The following is a 16,214-nucleotide window of genomic DNA, read 5'->3' as shown; positions in this document are numbered from 1 at the left end:
TTGCAATCACTTTTACAAAACTTACAAACTTTGGGGGTAAACTGAAAGTTAAGTTACTCTTATTAAAGGCTCTTGTTACATTAGAGAGATTAAAAACATGTGAATTATGGTGGGCTTTTATAAGCTTGTTCTGTCGGGTTTGTGTTGCTTTTGATCTGATGTAGCTGATATTTGACTTTAAAGGACTATTATTGCGTGACGTTCTTCCTAAATTCCCCCCCTCTGGGTTGTTAAGATTTTCAAAAACAACCAGCTAAATCAAAAAGTGATGAATTGGAGCGTGGCGACAAAGAGTATTGTTCATTCACCATTGATATTGAGCGCATAATCTATTCATTAGCCTTGATGTGAACCACTGGTGACTACTTCGACCCCCATCAACACCATAACAACCTTAAGAACAATAGTAAGGCGATTCACCCACAGAGGTGGAGGCGCTGGAGGTTTCCGGTGTGTGTCAGAGGGAGACGGTTGTGAGAAGCAGGGAACCTGTCACTTTTGCCACTCTGATTTTGAGGGGAGGCCATCAATCATGGAGCTAAGTAATAGGGGCAGGGTCTCCCCGTCTTCATGTTTACCAGTCTATGCTTTACGGCGTTTTGGAGAAACTGCAACAACGTGGGGTTTTGATTCGGGAGGGGGGCGGCAGATAAGCAACAATAAGACGAGACATGAGATGAAGGCACAGACACCAGCAGGAGTCATGATCTATTGAAGCCGCTCTGTCCAAAGCCCCTTCACAGAGTCTGTCTCATATACACAGCGATAACCTGTCAGCACCTCAGAGCTCGTCTTATCTGAATGGCACAGCTTTGCCTGAAGAGTTGTCAGAAAGCCTTTAAAACCAGGACCTTTGGGAACAGCCAACAATAAGCCTTCTTTAGCACGGTGAAAGTGACAGCATGGTCCTCCCCCGCTCCCAGCCATAAAACCTCTTCCTGGATAAACAAGGGGAAAGGCCCTTTATGAAGATGGAGAGGGTCACAAAGAGAGGAGCCATTGAGCCACCGAGGGGCCCGTCTTTGTTTTTGTCTTTCCGAGGGTGTTCTCAAAGGATGCTCTGATAGGAGGGGGCAGCTCTATTTTTGTCTTTTAGTCCTCCTTAGCGTCGATCTTCTTGCAGCTCTGCCAAAACAGAGACGTGAACTTAACACGACTGAGTCGTTTGCACAAGTTGAGTTTAATGTTTTTGACAGGGTGGCAGACGTGTTAATTTGGTTCATTTAGTAAGAAATTCAGATTTAAATTCAGTTCCTTAAATTTAGTTAATCTAAATGCTTCTCTGTTAGGATCAAATCCCTTTAAATTCCATGGATTTGAAATCAGAAGCCGTCAAATGACTATGGATGGTGTGAGTGTTTGCCTTCAGAGGTGCCACTGTGTGACGCTGTCAAAGAGAGGCCCCGTCTTTTGGTGACAGGCTCCCAGGTCAGTTGATGGGTTGCCAGATTTAAGGCAACATGCTGATGGAGCTGCGTTGTGTTGGGAGTGTGAATGAGGGGCACCTGTGACCTCTGGTCACGCTCTGCTTGCGGCCCGCTGTGCGAGCACCACGCTCAGGACACACGCTGGGACAGTCAGGCCTTCAACTGTCCTCCACAGGGGTTGGAGCGTCTCTGCAGGGCTGCTGCAGAGAGGGTGTTTTACATCATCGTACTCACATCATCAAATTGTTTCAGACACATTTACAGCCTGCTTTGTCAAAAAGTTTAAATAACAGCATCAAATTTTTCGAAATTTAATCCGCATTTAATCCTTGAGTAATACCGGGATCTTATCATGACTGGTCTTCCAGTTTATTTTAACATGATTTCCCATCTGGCAGCAGCACAAGCAGGGCTGCGCGTGTCTGCAGAAGCCAACACGCCCTCCTCTCTGGGCTGGCAGCACGCCTTTTAGATTCAACACAGCCTCTCAGGTTCCACACCTTCTTAGAGAGGTATTTAGTTCCAGCAGAAAACAGATTTCTCCTAACTGCAGAAGGGATGACAAGTGATAACACGACACACAGGAGGGGGTCTATATTTAGAGGACTGCTTTGAGATGATTTATAGCTATAAGTATAGCAATTAACAGCATTTTCTGTAAGCAACATAGACTGAACTGGACCCTAAACTAGGGGAATGCAGTAACACTGATATCATAAGCCATTCAAGTGTGATGGGTAATGTAAAAGTATTTTTTTGGAGAAAAAGAAAAAGTCACCAATCCTGCAAGTATTGCTGTAAACATAAAACCATTTTATTTATTTCGGAAAATACAGTGCTTTTCGGGAGCTTCTCAGCCCAGAGGCAAAATAAACTGTGCAGTATCAAAAATAGAAACCCCACAGTAAGAAAAGAGGCCCAGAATAACTTTTATAGTCCATATAAAAAACATAACTGTGTCTAAAGTTTCCTCAGTGTAATAACAAAATGTACAAAATATACAAAAATATGATTTACAGTGTGAAAGTCCTCTTCTCCTCAAAATCTACTCCTTCCTACCACGGCCTCCACACAGAGTCTGAGGTGACAGCCGGTGCAACAGGTGACACGTGGTGACCAATCTGTGCGGTCAGAGGTCCGAGGGCTGCACTGGGCACGAGAAACGCAAACTGTCCATCGGGCGTGGGCACCACTTGGAAGCCTCCATAGAGTTTCATCGATTCTGGGGGAGCGTGCATGAGCGAATTGCTTTTGCAGGGTATCTGTGGGACTGAAGCGACTGGAATCTGTGTGCCGGTCTGTCCGAGTCCAACCGCACCGAGGTGAGGTCCATAGAAGTTCAGAGTATTGATTTGGGCCACGCAGGCTGCCAGGTGGCTGAGGAGGCGAGTCCTCACCTCTGTGTTCACCCCTTCGCACGTGGACAGGAAACGGGTGACTTCTCCTACACACTCACTGAATCCGGCTCTGTATTTACCCAGAACGAAGGGGTCTGTGTTTGCAGCAGCTGGAAAAGAAAAGAAAAATGCATAAATACAGACAGACAGATAAATAGATAGATGGAGAGATGCATGTGAAATGAATACTACAGGGCAAACATACATGCGGGTTGAGCAATAAATCTTGGAGAAAGATGGGCCATGTGTGCCATCTAAAGTTACTCCTCCAAGACTCAGTGCTCTCCAGTAAACATCCAGAAATGGCAGTTACATACCAGTCATCTGAAGTCGCTGCAGGTTCCTGAGGTGCTTCACAGTCATCTCAAGGATGTCAGCCTTCTCCAGTTTAGAGTGTCTGGAGCTCTAAATAGAAAAAAAAATTGAAAATTTTAAATTTGCTTTTTTAATTCACAGATGTTTACATCTAACTGGATTGTTAGCCTGTGCGTCTCCTTACGTCTTTCTTGAGTGCGTCCAGGATGAGGGTCTTCAGCTGACCCAGGCTCTCATTGATGCGCGCGCGTCTTCGCTTTTCCATGATTGGTTTGGAAGACTTGGGAGAGGGGGGAACGCAGGTTAGACAGTTTTTCGTAGAAATATCAAACAATTAAACACCGGTGTAAAGAGCTCATTTAACCGACCTTTCTGCTCTCTGTCAAAGCCCGGGGTTTCTCGGGCGTGGAGTCGCCACTTGTAGGGGTGGCAGCCACAGCGGACGGAGATGCTCTCTCTAAAGTACCGGCTGGCATCTTCAGTTCAGTATCAGTAAAAGAAAACCAGCAGAAGCGGTCTGCGAATACCCAGCAGTAAAAAGTCCAGTTCAGTGTGTCCCGCCTTCTCCTGCCAGACCTCGGAGATCCTCGTCGATGACAACACCACCGCTCAAAAGCGACTTCTGTCCACTCGCCAAGCTGACATCCAGACCGCTCCTGTTACGGGCTCCTCGGGTTTCTTTTATACAGCTGGGGCCTGCACGCGAGCGGCTCGTGTGCGGGTTCCCTGGGTTTCAGCCGTCTGTCCAATGAGCGCGCGGGACACGGCGCCGGGGAGGCGGCGGGCTCGTGCGACAGGACGCTCTCATTGGCTACCTGTCAGGATGCTGAAAGAGTGTTTTACAAAGGCAGCGTGAGTGAGGAGAGAAATGTCTGAGCACCAGTTCTCCTGCTGCAAATGAGGCGTCCCGCTCCACTAAAGACGCCACTGATGTGCTCTCGGGGTAAAACAAACAGCACGCTGTTTTATCGGTTTTTAAACGAGACTGTAAAACATAAATTAAAGCTGCTTTTCCGCTTTGTTTGTGTCTCTCTTGTGCTGGATAGAAACTTACAGCTAAAATATGTAGTCATTAAATTTCAGTTTGATTGTCTTAATTTCGTTTCTCCTCGAATTAATTCAGTGTTTGTTTGTTTTTTGCTTTAGACTAATCTAATAATAATAATTTTAAGATTAATATAAGACCTCTCCTGTGTCAAGCGTCTCTTACTTTTCTTCCTGTTAATTATTCTCTTCATATTTTTAAAAGAAAAGGTTTCAAAGATGTTTCTTTACTTGGCGTTTGTCTGTGCGTTTAACTATAAAAAAAAAAAGAGCAATCATTAATTTCATTTATTTGCGATCAGTCAGCACTTTTCTCCTGAGCCTAAACTGTCTTTGCTCTACACCTTTTCGTTTGGAAGGTGAGCGTTGATTGCGTCCATTATTATTGACATTTAAAACAAATATTGGAGAGGAGGTTACGTTTTCCCGTCTTGTATTTAAATTAGTTACTTTAAAATGTGTCTAGATCAGGGGTGTTAACCGTAAGGCCCAGAAGCCAGAATCAGTCAGCAAAGGAAAATGTGAAAAATATTATGGCATAAATGTTGAACTTTTAGCTGGATTTTCAGGTTTTACGGCATTTCCTATGGATGGCCCCTATTTACTGTCTACTATACAAATATCTGTTTGTCTGTGTGTTTGTCATGCTGAAGAACTGACATGTGCTGTTGAAATGGCACTTGCTTTCTTATATTAAGATATCTCCGGGATTCAGTCTATTGTTAAACTTCCTAACACTGACAGAAAGTGCAGTTTCAATGTTCCGGACTTTGATGTGTATTTGCGTGACTGTACATGTGTTTTTGTGTGTTTTTGTGTACTGAGAGGAATTCACACTCCCAGTTTCGTTGGGGAGGGGTGGGACGGGGTTGTTCACTGAGTGCTTCTGAATTTGAAGTAAAGAGTTTCTGACACACTCCAGGCCTGATGTCCAGTGAAGAAAATCTCTGAAGCACTGAGCTGTCTTCACTGGCTTGACCTCTGACATCTCGTGTCTACTATCAGAGAGTTTAAAGCAGAAAGTAAAGACGTATTTAAAATCCTTCTGAAGATGAAAAACAATACAATCTTTTGTGTTTTATGACAAACAAACACCTGAATTGATATTTTTACCCTTCTGTCCTGATTTTCTTAATCCTGATTTATACCTATTACTGACTGTTATTCATCTTTAAATATGTTATATTCGCGTCTTTTCCTTCAAAGCTTATATCTGTGATAAATCATACTTCTGCACGTATAAAAACACAAGAGATTTTTATCAGTTATCATTTTGTGTGGCATTTAAGTAGCTTCTGTAATTTTCTGGTACCTGTAAGCGCTTGTTGTCTTGAATTTGCAATTGTTTACCTGCAAGCACACTCAATATCTCTGTGATAAACCACTCATCTCCTGGTGTCAGTGCACATGCCATCTGTAACGTGTTTCATTAACATATATGTTGAGAGACATCTCCATCTAGTCCAGGTTTCTATCGGGAGTTAGCTCGATCCTTTCAGATAGAGTCCTCAGAGGTGAAATGACCCCAGAAGCAGGTCATCGTTTGCATCCAAGACTTCCTGTCTGTGTGAGCCAGACAAACTTCAAGCACCACTGGCTTCCTGACACGAGCTGGTATCAAGTGAAGTCAAATGAAATTGTCAAACCTGCAGCCAAGACTGGGATCACCTCATATAAACCTAATTATACCCATTCCTCAGAATTAAAAGAAAGTTCGCTCAGTTAAATTCAATTTTATTTATATAAAATCTATATAAAATATGCTTCATATTTATTGATTATTTTTGAAAGAACCCACATGTCAGAGATTTACAGTTAACAAACAGTCAGGTGAGCAAACAACACTGAGACACTTAAGATTGACAACGTGCGGCACGGGTGAAAATCTCAGAGCAAATCACACCGAACTGCAGTATTCGTTTATTTTTATAGGTTACATCGTCAATATGCAAATATAATCACATTTCCTGTTACGCAGGTCCTGATGCTGTCTGCATGCAAGCTGTGTGTGTGTGTGTCACAAAGTATGTGTGTTGCAAGTCAATTTCTAAGAATAATATAATGCAAGTCAACTTCTGCGGATATGTATTTCAGTGCTGGTCTCTTGTGGTAAATCCCAGTGTCACAGGGTCAGCTTCCTGTTTCTACGGAAAACTGTGTCTGGTGGAATATGTGTAACATAACTTTTGAAGCATAAGCAAATAAAACAATAAAAACTCCCTAACAACACAATAATACAGAGAAAATGTCAACAATCAGACGAAATCCTGCGAGCAAGCACTTGGCAACAGTGGGAAGGAAAAACTCCCTTATAACAGGATGAAACCTGAAGTAGAACCAGTCTTTCATTGTCAGTAATAAAGTCACTGTCAAGCTGTCAGCAGAGTGCTGTTGCATGTTTGTCCTTATGGAAACATTATTGAAGATTATTTTTGTTCCACAAAATGTTGTACAACACACAGTTCAGATGCTCTCAAACACAAAACCTTTTGATCCGTGACACACAAACACTCACATCAGAGCTTCAGATTCAGTGGCTGCTTGCATTAAATGCTCTGTTAATCTTGAAGCTGAAGCTGCTAAATTACAAAGAGGTTCTGCATGCAGCAGATGAAACACTTGGTGCAGCACTAAATTACATCCTACCAGCTCTGTTGGGGGACATAAACAGGCCCCGGTTGTGCAGATGGCGATGTAGAAATTAGGTTTACAGCACAATCCTGATCTGTATCAGTGTGGGAACTCTAGGGTGGGGCGGTCCGAGCTATCCGGGTGTAACGCGTGACAGATAGTGACAAGCTGAGGAAAACAGGGCCTTAAATGTATGAATTATTCTTGATTCTTATATACTTTGACCACATTTGGCTTACATTTGCAAACACACAGCATGTGGATGCCAGCGATCATACAGTCAGGTGTTTATCAAGGGGGAGTTTGGGAGTTTGGTCAGTGTTCAACATTAAGAAATGTTCAAACTTTACGAGATTTCTTTGGAAAGCGGATAATATAACACTTAATACATATCATACAAGAAGAATGAATATAATGAAATACTACTTATGATCAATAGCCTTTGCCTTCAGGAAGATTTGCCTCCTTTTCAATTAGAGGATGTAGCTAATTACACCCTATGACACAAGTATAGAGTTATCTTTACCTGCACAAACAAATTTTTTCCCTCCCATGTTTCCTTAAAACATTGTTTCATTCACAACATAATTTCAAACATGCTTTAAGTCCAGCAGTTTAACCTCTCTATAAAGATATAGCTCTGGCATGTGAAGCTGTCCCCTGTCCAGAGATTTATACCACGATCAGCACAAAACATAGCAGCGATTCTTTTCTCAGCACATGTAAAGCATTAAAATAACAACAGTAAAAGTGATTAAAAGTCACGTATGGATGAAATGTCTTTGTACGTAGAGGTTAGAAAGCGGGCAGCAGTCACACTCCTCTCCCATCTTCACCTGAAGGCTGCGGCCGTGATTCCTCCTCCACCCAGCCGCCACCTCTGTGTGGGCAGTGAAATGACCATCCTCATCATCAAATACTGCAAAGATTCCCTTTCAACTGCTGGCATGAAAACATCTCAAGCCAGGAGGGGAGGGCACAGACAGAAGGGATCGCTTAAACATCTCATCCAGTGCTCAGCTTACTCTCCGTCCCGTCTTCAGGCTTTGAATTCCCCCTTAAAGAAGAAGGAGGGGGAGGCCCTCCCACCCTTTGCGACTCCCAGCCCCAGCTCGGCCCGCCTATTGTCCCCCTCCCCAACAGCAGTTTCTGCTCCAGAGGCCTTAGACAAGGCTTCCATTAATTGCAGGCCTGTGAGGAATACACGTGGGACAATGGGGCCAACAGAGTGTCCAGCCCCCAGACAAGGCTGGAAACAAGTGGTACAGGAATCCAGCAGAATAGACTAGTCCTGGCTGATGTCACTGAATACATTTACCTACCTCAGAGAGCATTCACTCTTTGCTTTGTTTTATTTGGACAAAAAAAAGAAGGGGTAGGGGGGAGGTAGCAGTATCAATGGAGAAGAGGAGCATGGGAGTGAGGTGGGGGGCGGCTTCTCCGGGATGGGAAATAACCGGTTGTCATGGTGATGTGCTGAATCAAAAATATGGCTGAATTTAGCAGATTTAGCAGAGGCAGAGATGTAAAAAGAGGGAGAGGGCATCAGATTAAACCCTGCGTGAGATAAGAGAAGGCTGCAAACAGAGGTTTAGTTTTTTTGGTGTATTCAGCCCTGTTTATACGGCAATAAAGAGCGGATAAAGGACCAGGAGATTAGCAGACTCATCTAGGCTCATGTTTGTCAACAACAACCTGAGCAGTTTCAAGTCAGCTTATTCCAAGTCAGTACACCAGCTTCTGATGGGATGCTTAGCTATGGCAAGTGAAGCTGCGGAGGAAAAGGGGGAGCATAGCAACTGGTATTTCAGCACAACAACCTGCCATCTGTTACCTAACATAGGGTTTCTTCTTCTTCTCATAAAAGAAAAAGGCATCATTTAGATCTTCAACTTGAAGCCAAAGGCAAGGAGACTGAAGTCTTATTGAAATCTGGGTCTCCCCCTTTGAAAGGGAAACCCAGTCATCGCCTTATCCCTCATCAAATTGAAAACCGCTTTGAGAAATTCTAAGAGAGGCCTCACATTTAATTTTTAAAACCCAGACATGAAAGTGTTGCCTAAACCACATTCAGCAGTGGAAACTCTTTAAAGCGCTAGTTAGCATGTAGATTATATGCATTTCAGTGCATTGTCAAAGTATCTAAGTGTATTTACATGTTAATATGTTCAGGGATACCACCGTCTTGAAAAGGTACTGGGGGTAGATTGGTGAACTGTTTTCTCTCCGTGGAATCTTTGGGAATGTGATTTCTTTGTGCCATCATGGTTCAAACACATTCCTGTAAGGCCATTGATATCATGAGCGCTGATTCGCTGCAGTAAAGCAACTTGTGAACCTTCTGATCCTGCCTAGAAAAAGAGCGTCTTGTCTATAAATATACCGTAAAATTAACTTAGCTAGGGGTTAAACTGGATCTTTTTTTGTTCTGTTTGTGTGTTGAGTGATCTGTTCTTTTAATATTTGCAACAATCAAAAAGCGTCCCTCAAGAAGAGCCCTGATGATGTCCCACCATGTGGCGCTTATCCTCACCCAAGCTTAGTCTATATCCATGAGTGTGTTTGTGTTGGGATTTATGAATGTGAAGATGCCCCATTCTTGCCACTCAAGATGACTCACAAGACCAGCGTTTTGGCCACTTATGCTGTGAAAGCAGCCTGGGGGATGCCCTTTCAGCACTCGAGGACCTCTGGCTGAGTCCCCTTCACACAGCAGATCAGCCTCACTTGGCAAAAAAAAAGTCCCTGCTCTTTACAGAGGGAGCCGTCCTGAGGGATGGCCCGCTCCTTGTCCCCGGGCCTCCCTTCTTCACCTGCCGGCTTAGCACTCATCACTTATGCACATAATCCCTGGTTAGTGCATGTGATCCACCAGCCCGGGCCCAGGCCCCTGGCCCCCGAGTCTCCCCTGCTCACATGCTTGCTGGGTGGCTCCTGGGTGGCCATGGCAACTCTCATCTTCTCATGACAGTTAGGCCTCAGTCATGCCTCTAAGTCCCTCTTCAGTCACAGTGCGTCTTTTTCTGTCCACTGTTTTCTGTCTCCTAAAGCCCTCCACTGTTTGTGTCTTGCTCTATCTATGGCTCTCTGTCTCCCTTTTCTCCCGTTTGTGTCTGTTCCCATGCTTCGGCCCAGCTGAGCCTGAGAAAACGGCCATAACTCAGCAACACTGTGGCACCTTCAGGGGCCACTGAAATGCATTGGTTCCATTCTAGTCCAAATTTAAATAGTGTCACCGTAAATGAAGGCCTGACCTCTTTTTGCTCTCAGTCAGATCTGTAAATGGAGATTGTAAGATACACTTGTGCGCTCCTTTTCAGTTTGGCCACCGCAGGCCTCCGAGTGCAGATCATCTTACCCCAGTGCAACTCTGCAGCCTCTAACCATTAGTTTGTTTAAAGCGCCCTCAGGGAGAGCAACCCCGGCAAATGTTGTGCGGCCTCACTCTAACAAGTGTCGCAGTGATCCGAACCGGTCCTCCCCCTGTGTGAAGGCCATGTGAGAGGCGGCTCCATCCATGCCCCTGCCACCTCCGCACAAGGCCCTCCATTGACTTCTAACCTGATGAGAGACCACAGGAGACAAAGGGCCGTGGGGCGGGGCCCATCCCTCCGACAAGCCTGTGAACAAACGTTAACACGGCTGCAACTGTCCACCCCCTGAATCACTGAATTTATTGACCAACCACAGAGCCCATTCAGGCCTGGAAGGACTGATAAAGGAAGGGGGGACAGGAACGCCACCAAGGCCCAGTGAGGGAACCCATGCTTAGGTGACATGAGGGAGGAGAAGGGCTTTGTGACCGTCTGGTGGGTCACGGACCTTTTACCGAACATGGGAGCCTTTGTGTCATCTGTAAAATGAGGCCAGGCGTAAGTAAGCGAGCATCAGGTTGGCCTTGTGTCCCGAGTATTAATCAAGGGTCTTAAGGGGGGTCCAACAACGTTGAAGAAGCTGCAGGACAGTGATGTGCAAAAACATGCGTAACACCTAAAAGAACAACGTATGGTGGAGAAAAGTGTGCCTTTGGGGGCCGTTACTATGCAAAATATCCTGAGCAGACACTGTTACAATCAGCAGACAGACTGTGCACCACGGGCCCACGTCTTGGAAATACACAACACCAAAAGAAAAAGAAAAAAAAAACCAAAACGTGTGGGCGGGGGGGGGAGAAAAAGTCTAAAATGCTTGAAATAGCGCACGTCTGAGTGCAAGCTTGAGAAAACCTTTTTCAGCGAGTAGCTAGCTGTGAGGAAGAAAGACTGTGTGTTTTAGCTTCTTTATGTCTTTCTACCACTCTCCATCTGTTCCTCTACTGATACAAAAGGAATACAGCAGAGAGTACACAAAAACCCATATTGCTTTGTGGAGAGGCAACACTATCCACGAAACTACATCGCAAACACAGACAGAAAGCACGACATCCTGGCTCTGTGGACATCGTGTTTACCGAAAAGATGATCCGCGGGATTCACAGACACACATGAATTCATGATGCCTCCTCATCCTCATCATGAATATTCCCAAAAAGGCTCTTCCCCTGATCTGTGGGAGATTCTTTTCTCTTTTTTTTTGGTACAAGCGAGGACCCCCTTCTCTCATTCACAGTCTCCTCTAAATCCACCCATTCACTGCCTATAGGCCCTGATCTCCACATGAAATGATACCCCTCTTTCTCCTCCACTCTGGCGCCTTTAAGCACCCATATGCCAGGCAGCGAGGAGGCTGGGAAAGCCCATAATTGATCAGTAAGTCTAGGCTGAAAAAGTGTGACCAAGGTCAGCCCCCCACGAAGCACGCAAGAGTGGCTTCAGATACAGATTTATTGCAAATTGAAATGGAAGTTCTGCAGAGCAAACACAAAACATTTTTTTTTTTTTTTGCATGATCCAGATAAGAAAGAAAGCACAAACATGTTACAGTTTCTGTTAAAAATGTTCTGTTTTGCATTAAGAAAGAACATTTCATCACATAATTTAAAATTACATTTTAAAACTGCTTAAAATATATATATTTGTTTACAAAATTAGACATTAAAATTAGCTGTTAAAACATTTTATAGCAGCAAGTGTTTTAATGATTGGGTTTGATTAATTAATCAAAACATTATTACTCTTCAGTACCTTTGTGATGTTAAATGGTGAAATGCGCAATAAAAAGAATTTCAACTGATATTTTTCTGCTTTTCACTTCCACAGGAAGAAATTCAGGCAAAGCAACTAAAAAAAAAAAAAGACTAAGAATCCAACAGTGGAATGTTTTCTGCCTCAGAAATCGGAAAGTACCATTTACGCCCATAAACAGGCGTTAAATCTCTCACGTTTCTTTGAAAGTTTCTTTGAATTTGTGCAGCTTTGAAGTTCTACCAGCAGCAATGTAACTGAATGGTAAAAACAGCAGGAGGGCAGTGTATCCATGTGATAGAGCTGATCTTTTGTTCAGTGTCAGACTTTCAGATATTTCAAAGAGTGGGCATAATGAAAAAACTCAAAACAATGGAAAGATTAATCTGACCATTCCCAGTGTCTAGTGTCCAGAGCAGTACTTGATTTTCTTTTAAGCTACTAACGGTTGGCACTACAAGACAATACCAGTACCATGCCTGCACAGCAACCAGCAATTAATATTAGCTTAACACCAAGTGTAGCAACAAGAGGGAATGCCTATTAGAGCCTAGCTTTGCACAGAGACAGGATGCCCAACAAAAAATGCCACCATGTGAGTCCATAGTGGGCAGATTTGAGTGAACTGTGCTGTGTGGGCAGGAAAAACCACACATGCATGTTTTGAGCTTCCTTAAAGAAAGCCTAAGTGCAGCCCATAGCAGTTTTCCCATTTGGGTCTCCATAAGGGTCTTCTCTGGTAACACATAGCCCATATAAAACTCTGGTAGTCCAAAGGCAAAATTGCAATGGCTGGATGTTGTTGATATGGAATGGACTTCAGGAAAGTGGTGTAAAAATCTGCCAAATTAAATATGAGCAGCTGCCTGTTGTGGTGACCCCCTAAGTAGTTTGTTGTTTTTTGTTTGAGTGACATTCTGGTCCACTCTTCACTCCAGTTTGATGCATGTGAGGTGGAAAATATGTACTCAATGAGCTATAATTATATCATATCTCAGTATCTGATAGAGCACATAGGGGCCCAGTTTTGCAGCCTACCTTGGGACTCACACGAAATGTATGGCATATACCTGCACTGTCAGGTACAGTTAGGCCCCAGTGGGGCAGCCAGTACTATGTGCAGAGAGGAACCAACTGTGTGGCCCATTACAGGCCTGCAGTGAGTAAGCCCACACTCTGCTCTACAGTTCGGGGCCCCGATGCGTCCTACATTTCATACTGGTTCTCAGACACTGTGGCCCATGTGACTGCCCACAGTAACCCCTCATGGGGCCCAAGGTAGCATGTTTGCTAAGGTAGCTATTCCCCCCAGTTTCCAGGCTTGGTGCTAGGCTAAATTTAATGAGACATTGAACATTGACCGAGAAAACAAATAATGCCAAGCTTTTCCTTTAATAATCCTCTGGCTCAAGTTTCAGTAGCGAGATACGACAGTACGGCTACGATAGAAGTACAGGGTGTTTGTCCATTTTGAGGAGGTGAATTAAACCATCATACAAGCTTTAGGGAAGCTTCAGGTTTAGCCTGTGTTGAGTTTTGGTTGGCAGTCACATTGAGGTCAGAGATGCTGGATTTTAGGTCACTGGCATAGGTGACAGCGGAGGGTTGGGGGGGCCACTCACTGCCTTCCTGCAGCTCCAGAGCCAGCTGCATATACAGCGCCCTTGGTGCCTTGTGTCTCCGACAGAACAACCAGGAGAGGACGGACGAAGCCCAGCGGTCATTGGCCACCTGAACATGTAAGGTGGAAAAAATGGTAAATGGCCTGCATTTGTATAGCGCTTTTCTAGTCCATAGGACCCCAAAGCGCTTTACACTACATTCAGTCATTCACCCATTCACACACACATTCACACACTGGCGATAGCAAGCTACATTGTAGCCACAGCTGCCCTGGGGCGCACTGACAGAGGCGAGGCTGCCGGACACTGGCGCCACCGGGCCCTCTGACCACCACCATCTCCAATGCGTCATTTTCTGTCACTTTTTTGTGAATTTAATCATGGATTAAAATTGTTGTTTTTGGCTGTTTGAATATTACCAACACTCCCAGCCCCATATTTATGTATCTAAGCCTACAATGGCCCCAATAAGACATTATAACCATTGGTGACTGAAAAAAAGAGCTTGAAGCTGATGGGTTCATAGAATGAGCTAGACTTGGTCATTCATGACCTGCTCAATAGTGTAAATGTTAACTTTTTTTGGCTATGTAATCCGTGTTATTGTTGTAAAATGAGAAGAAAAAAGCAGGAGAATTGAGGTTAAGGATAACATGCTACTGTCTACACAGTGAAAGAACAGAAAGTGTAGTGAAAAGCTTCCCAACCTGCGGCGTGTGAGCAGAGGAGGACTCTGCGGGGCGACTTGCCCTGTGATTGCCTCTGAAAACTAGCCTCCACAAGATGATGTCAAGGATCAAAATCTATGGAAGATTTCAGGAACTTGAGAATCAGCTGATTATGAAAATCAGAAAGTCGAAAACATCTTAAATGGAGAAAAAAATGATTCACTGATTTCATTACTTAGCAGTGATGCACCACCGACACTTACTCGGTAAGAAAGAAAGCAAGAAATCACATGCAAAATAAACTAAATTAAAGCATGCAAAATCACAGTTTGCAATTTTAAAAGGAGCTCAATCACAGCAAGCAGGCAGGGTGTGGTGGTTTCTGAGCCGTACCTCCAACAAGAAAGAAGCAGCCGCATTCCCGATCATAATGATCACTAGAGTGACACGCCAGTCATGGGGAACACACACGATCTGGGGAGGCAGGAGAGGATGGAGAGCGGTGAATGCGGCACCTCTGAGCCAATGCAACATCTCAGATATTCACGCTTTTGCGCAGATGTTTCTCTTTTTCAGTCCCAACACGAGGCAACTTAAAGCCTGTGGTGTGACAGTAACACGCGGAGAAAATGAGAGAAACAACGTTTACCTGCAAGAAGTTGTCAACAGCAGGGAAGGGATGCAGCATGATGAGGAGGAGAAAAGTGTACAGACCGATGCAGGTCAGCATGAACAGCCCTCGTGGAAGAAAAGTTACAATCTTTATCAATTTATATGTGGGATACGGGGAAATTTCTACGTTGTGACTGTTTTTACACTCCTTTTCTGTCTTTTTAACGCTTAAAAGTGTATTTGTGTTTCCTTAAAATTTGAAACACGCATCGCTGACAAAACAGTCTTAGCCTTACAGTTCTTGTAGCTTGGTTGTCTGAAGGGTTTTCCCTTGGAAAAAACGATCGCCACAGCTAAATACTGGAAGGTGGAGATGTAGAAGAGGGACGTGTTCTCATAGTTCCTGATGTTTTTATGGTTTTGAGGATCAGTTACGTTAACTCTGAGAGAGAAGATGGACCTGGAAACATTACAGGCGCTGCAGGAAAAGAGAAAAATGCAGAAAATGAGGACAAATGTCTCCTTTTACAAACAAAGAATGCAAAAATCAAACACGATAAAGGCAAGTGAAAAGCAAACGTTTCAAACGTCTCTGTTCTTTTACTGATATTAAACAGCACGCCGCCAACTTGAGCAGTAAATAAAGAGCTTCACATAACAACTGTTAGAGAAATCGGTTTATGTTTAGTGTGTCTGAAAGAAATATTGGGCAGATTTTTTTCTTTTTAAGCACGTGCCATCACCACATTAATAATCCTAACAGACCACAGATATGTTAAAAAATAAATAAATCTCCATTACTCACTCTGACTCAGGCGTCCATGTCTCGTACCAGCTCTGCTGTCGTACCAGGAGAAAAGCCAGGACCTGGAAGACCAGGCAGGTGAGGATCTGGGTCAGGACTGAGCAGAGCAGCTGGCCTGAGATCAGACTGGATGGCGGGCGACGCCACACCAGCTCCTTCCAGGCTGGGTTCAGACTCACTGACAGAGAGGATATAGTCATTAGAGAGCTGTTTTTTTAAACACTGACTGGAAATGTTTTTATTTTTTTTTTTAAATTTGTGCTCGTCGCCACGCTGCTCACTTGTAAAGGCAATGGTGATAATGATGATGAGGTCAATGAAGAGAAACTGGAAGTCTCCCAAGTTGCTGAGAACCTAAAATATCAAAAGATCACACAGCGACAAATTAATGGCTCTATAATCTCAGCTGACACTCGCTGACTTTAGAGCTAACCTACATTCCTGTGTCACACTGTGTCATTGTCATCCTTTTCCCAGCAGCGGCGCGTCACTTTGCTGTCACGTTCCTTTGTTTCACCTAAACTTCTTTTTAAAGACGCAACTTGTGGGAACCGTATCAAAGTTTGATAT

The 16,214-nt window shown here is 44.1% G+C and overlaps 2 protein-coding genes across 5 annotated transcripts in view; both read right to left on the bottom strand.

The window, feature by feature from the left end:
• Positions 1–2,227: 2,227 nt before the first annotated feature.
• LOC102296331 (transcription factor HES-1-B) lies at positions 2,228–3,814 on the bottom strand. The gene is made up of 4 exons (XM_005939402.2): positions 3,508–3,814; positions 3,324–3,419; positions 3,142–3,229; positions 2,228–2,934 (listed from the first exon to the last, which is right to left on the bottom strand). Exons 1-4 carry the CDS (start codon positions 3,613–3,615, stop codon positions 2,483–2,485), a joined length of 744 nt encoding a protein of 247 aa, XP_005939464.1. The 5' UTR covers positions 3,616–3,814; the 3' UTR covers positions 2,228–2,482.
• A 7,211-nt stretch (positions 3,815–11,025) lies between these two features.
• The window catches only part of LOC102295413 (polyamine-transporting ATPase 13A3), a 28,230-nt gene continuing 23,041 nt past the window's right edge, over positions 11,026–16,214 (bottom strand). For 2 of the 4 annotated variants that reach the window (XM_005939398.3, XM_005939400.3), the window contains exons 27-33: positions 15,926–15,998; positions 15,645–15,822; positions 15,136–15,317; positions 14,877–14,965; positions 14,621–14,701; positions 14,267–14,362; positions 11,026–13,668 (exon numbers count right to left, since the gene is read on the bottom strand). In XM_005939398.3, the coding sequence (XP_005939460.1) occupies positions 13,429–13,668; positions 14,267–14,362; positions 14,621–14,701; positions 14,877–14,965; positions 15,136–15,317; positions 15,645–15,822; positions 15,926–15,998 (939 nt within the window). In that variant the 3' untranslated portion in view covers positions 11,026–13,428. The remainder of the gene's footprint in view (positions 13,669–14,266; positions 14,363–14,620; positions 14,702–14,876; positions 14,966–15,135; positions 15,318–15,644; positions 15,823–15,925; positions 15,999–16,214) is intronic. The other 2 variants (XM_005939399.3, XM_005939401.3) reach the window with 2 other exon arrangements.

This window comes from Haplochromis burtoni, unplaced genomic scaffold (genome assembly GCF_018398535.1).
Source record: "Haplochromis burtoni strain Fernald_Lab_line unplaced genomic scaffold, NCSU_Asbu1 Contig_266, whole genome shotgun sequence".
Classification (NCBI taxonomy): Eukaryota; Metazoa; Chordata; class Actinopteri; order Cichliformes; family Cichlidae; genus Haplochromis; species Haplochromis burtoni.
The sequence above is the reverse complement of the archived record's forward strand: the minus strand, read 5'-3'. Positions and strand labels throughout refer to the sequence as shown.

Bases quoted from the DNA above. Each gene is read 5' to 3' on its own strand.
- LOC102296331 (XM_005939402.2), bottom strand. From the start codon at position 3,615: ATGCCAGCCGGTACTTTAGAGAGAGCATCTCCGTCCGCTGTGGCTGCC. The intron at 3,420-3,507 runs GTCGGTTAAATG...CCCTCTCCCAAG, and splicing joins CTTTGACAGAGAGCAGAAAG to TCTTCCAAACCAATCATGGA. The intron at 2,935-3,141 runs GTATGTAACTGC...TTTCTTTTCCAG, and splicing joins GCAGCGACTTCAGATGACTG to CTGCTGCAAACACAGACCCC.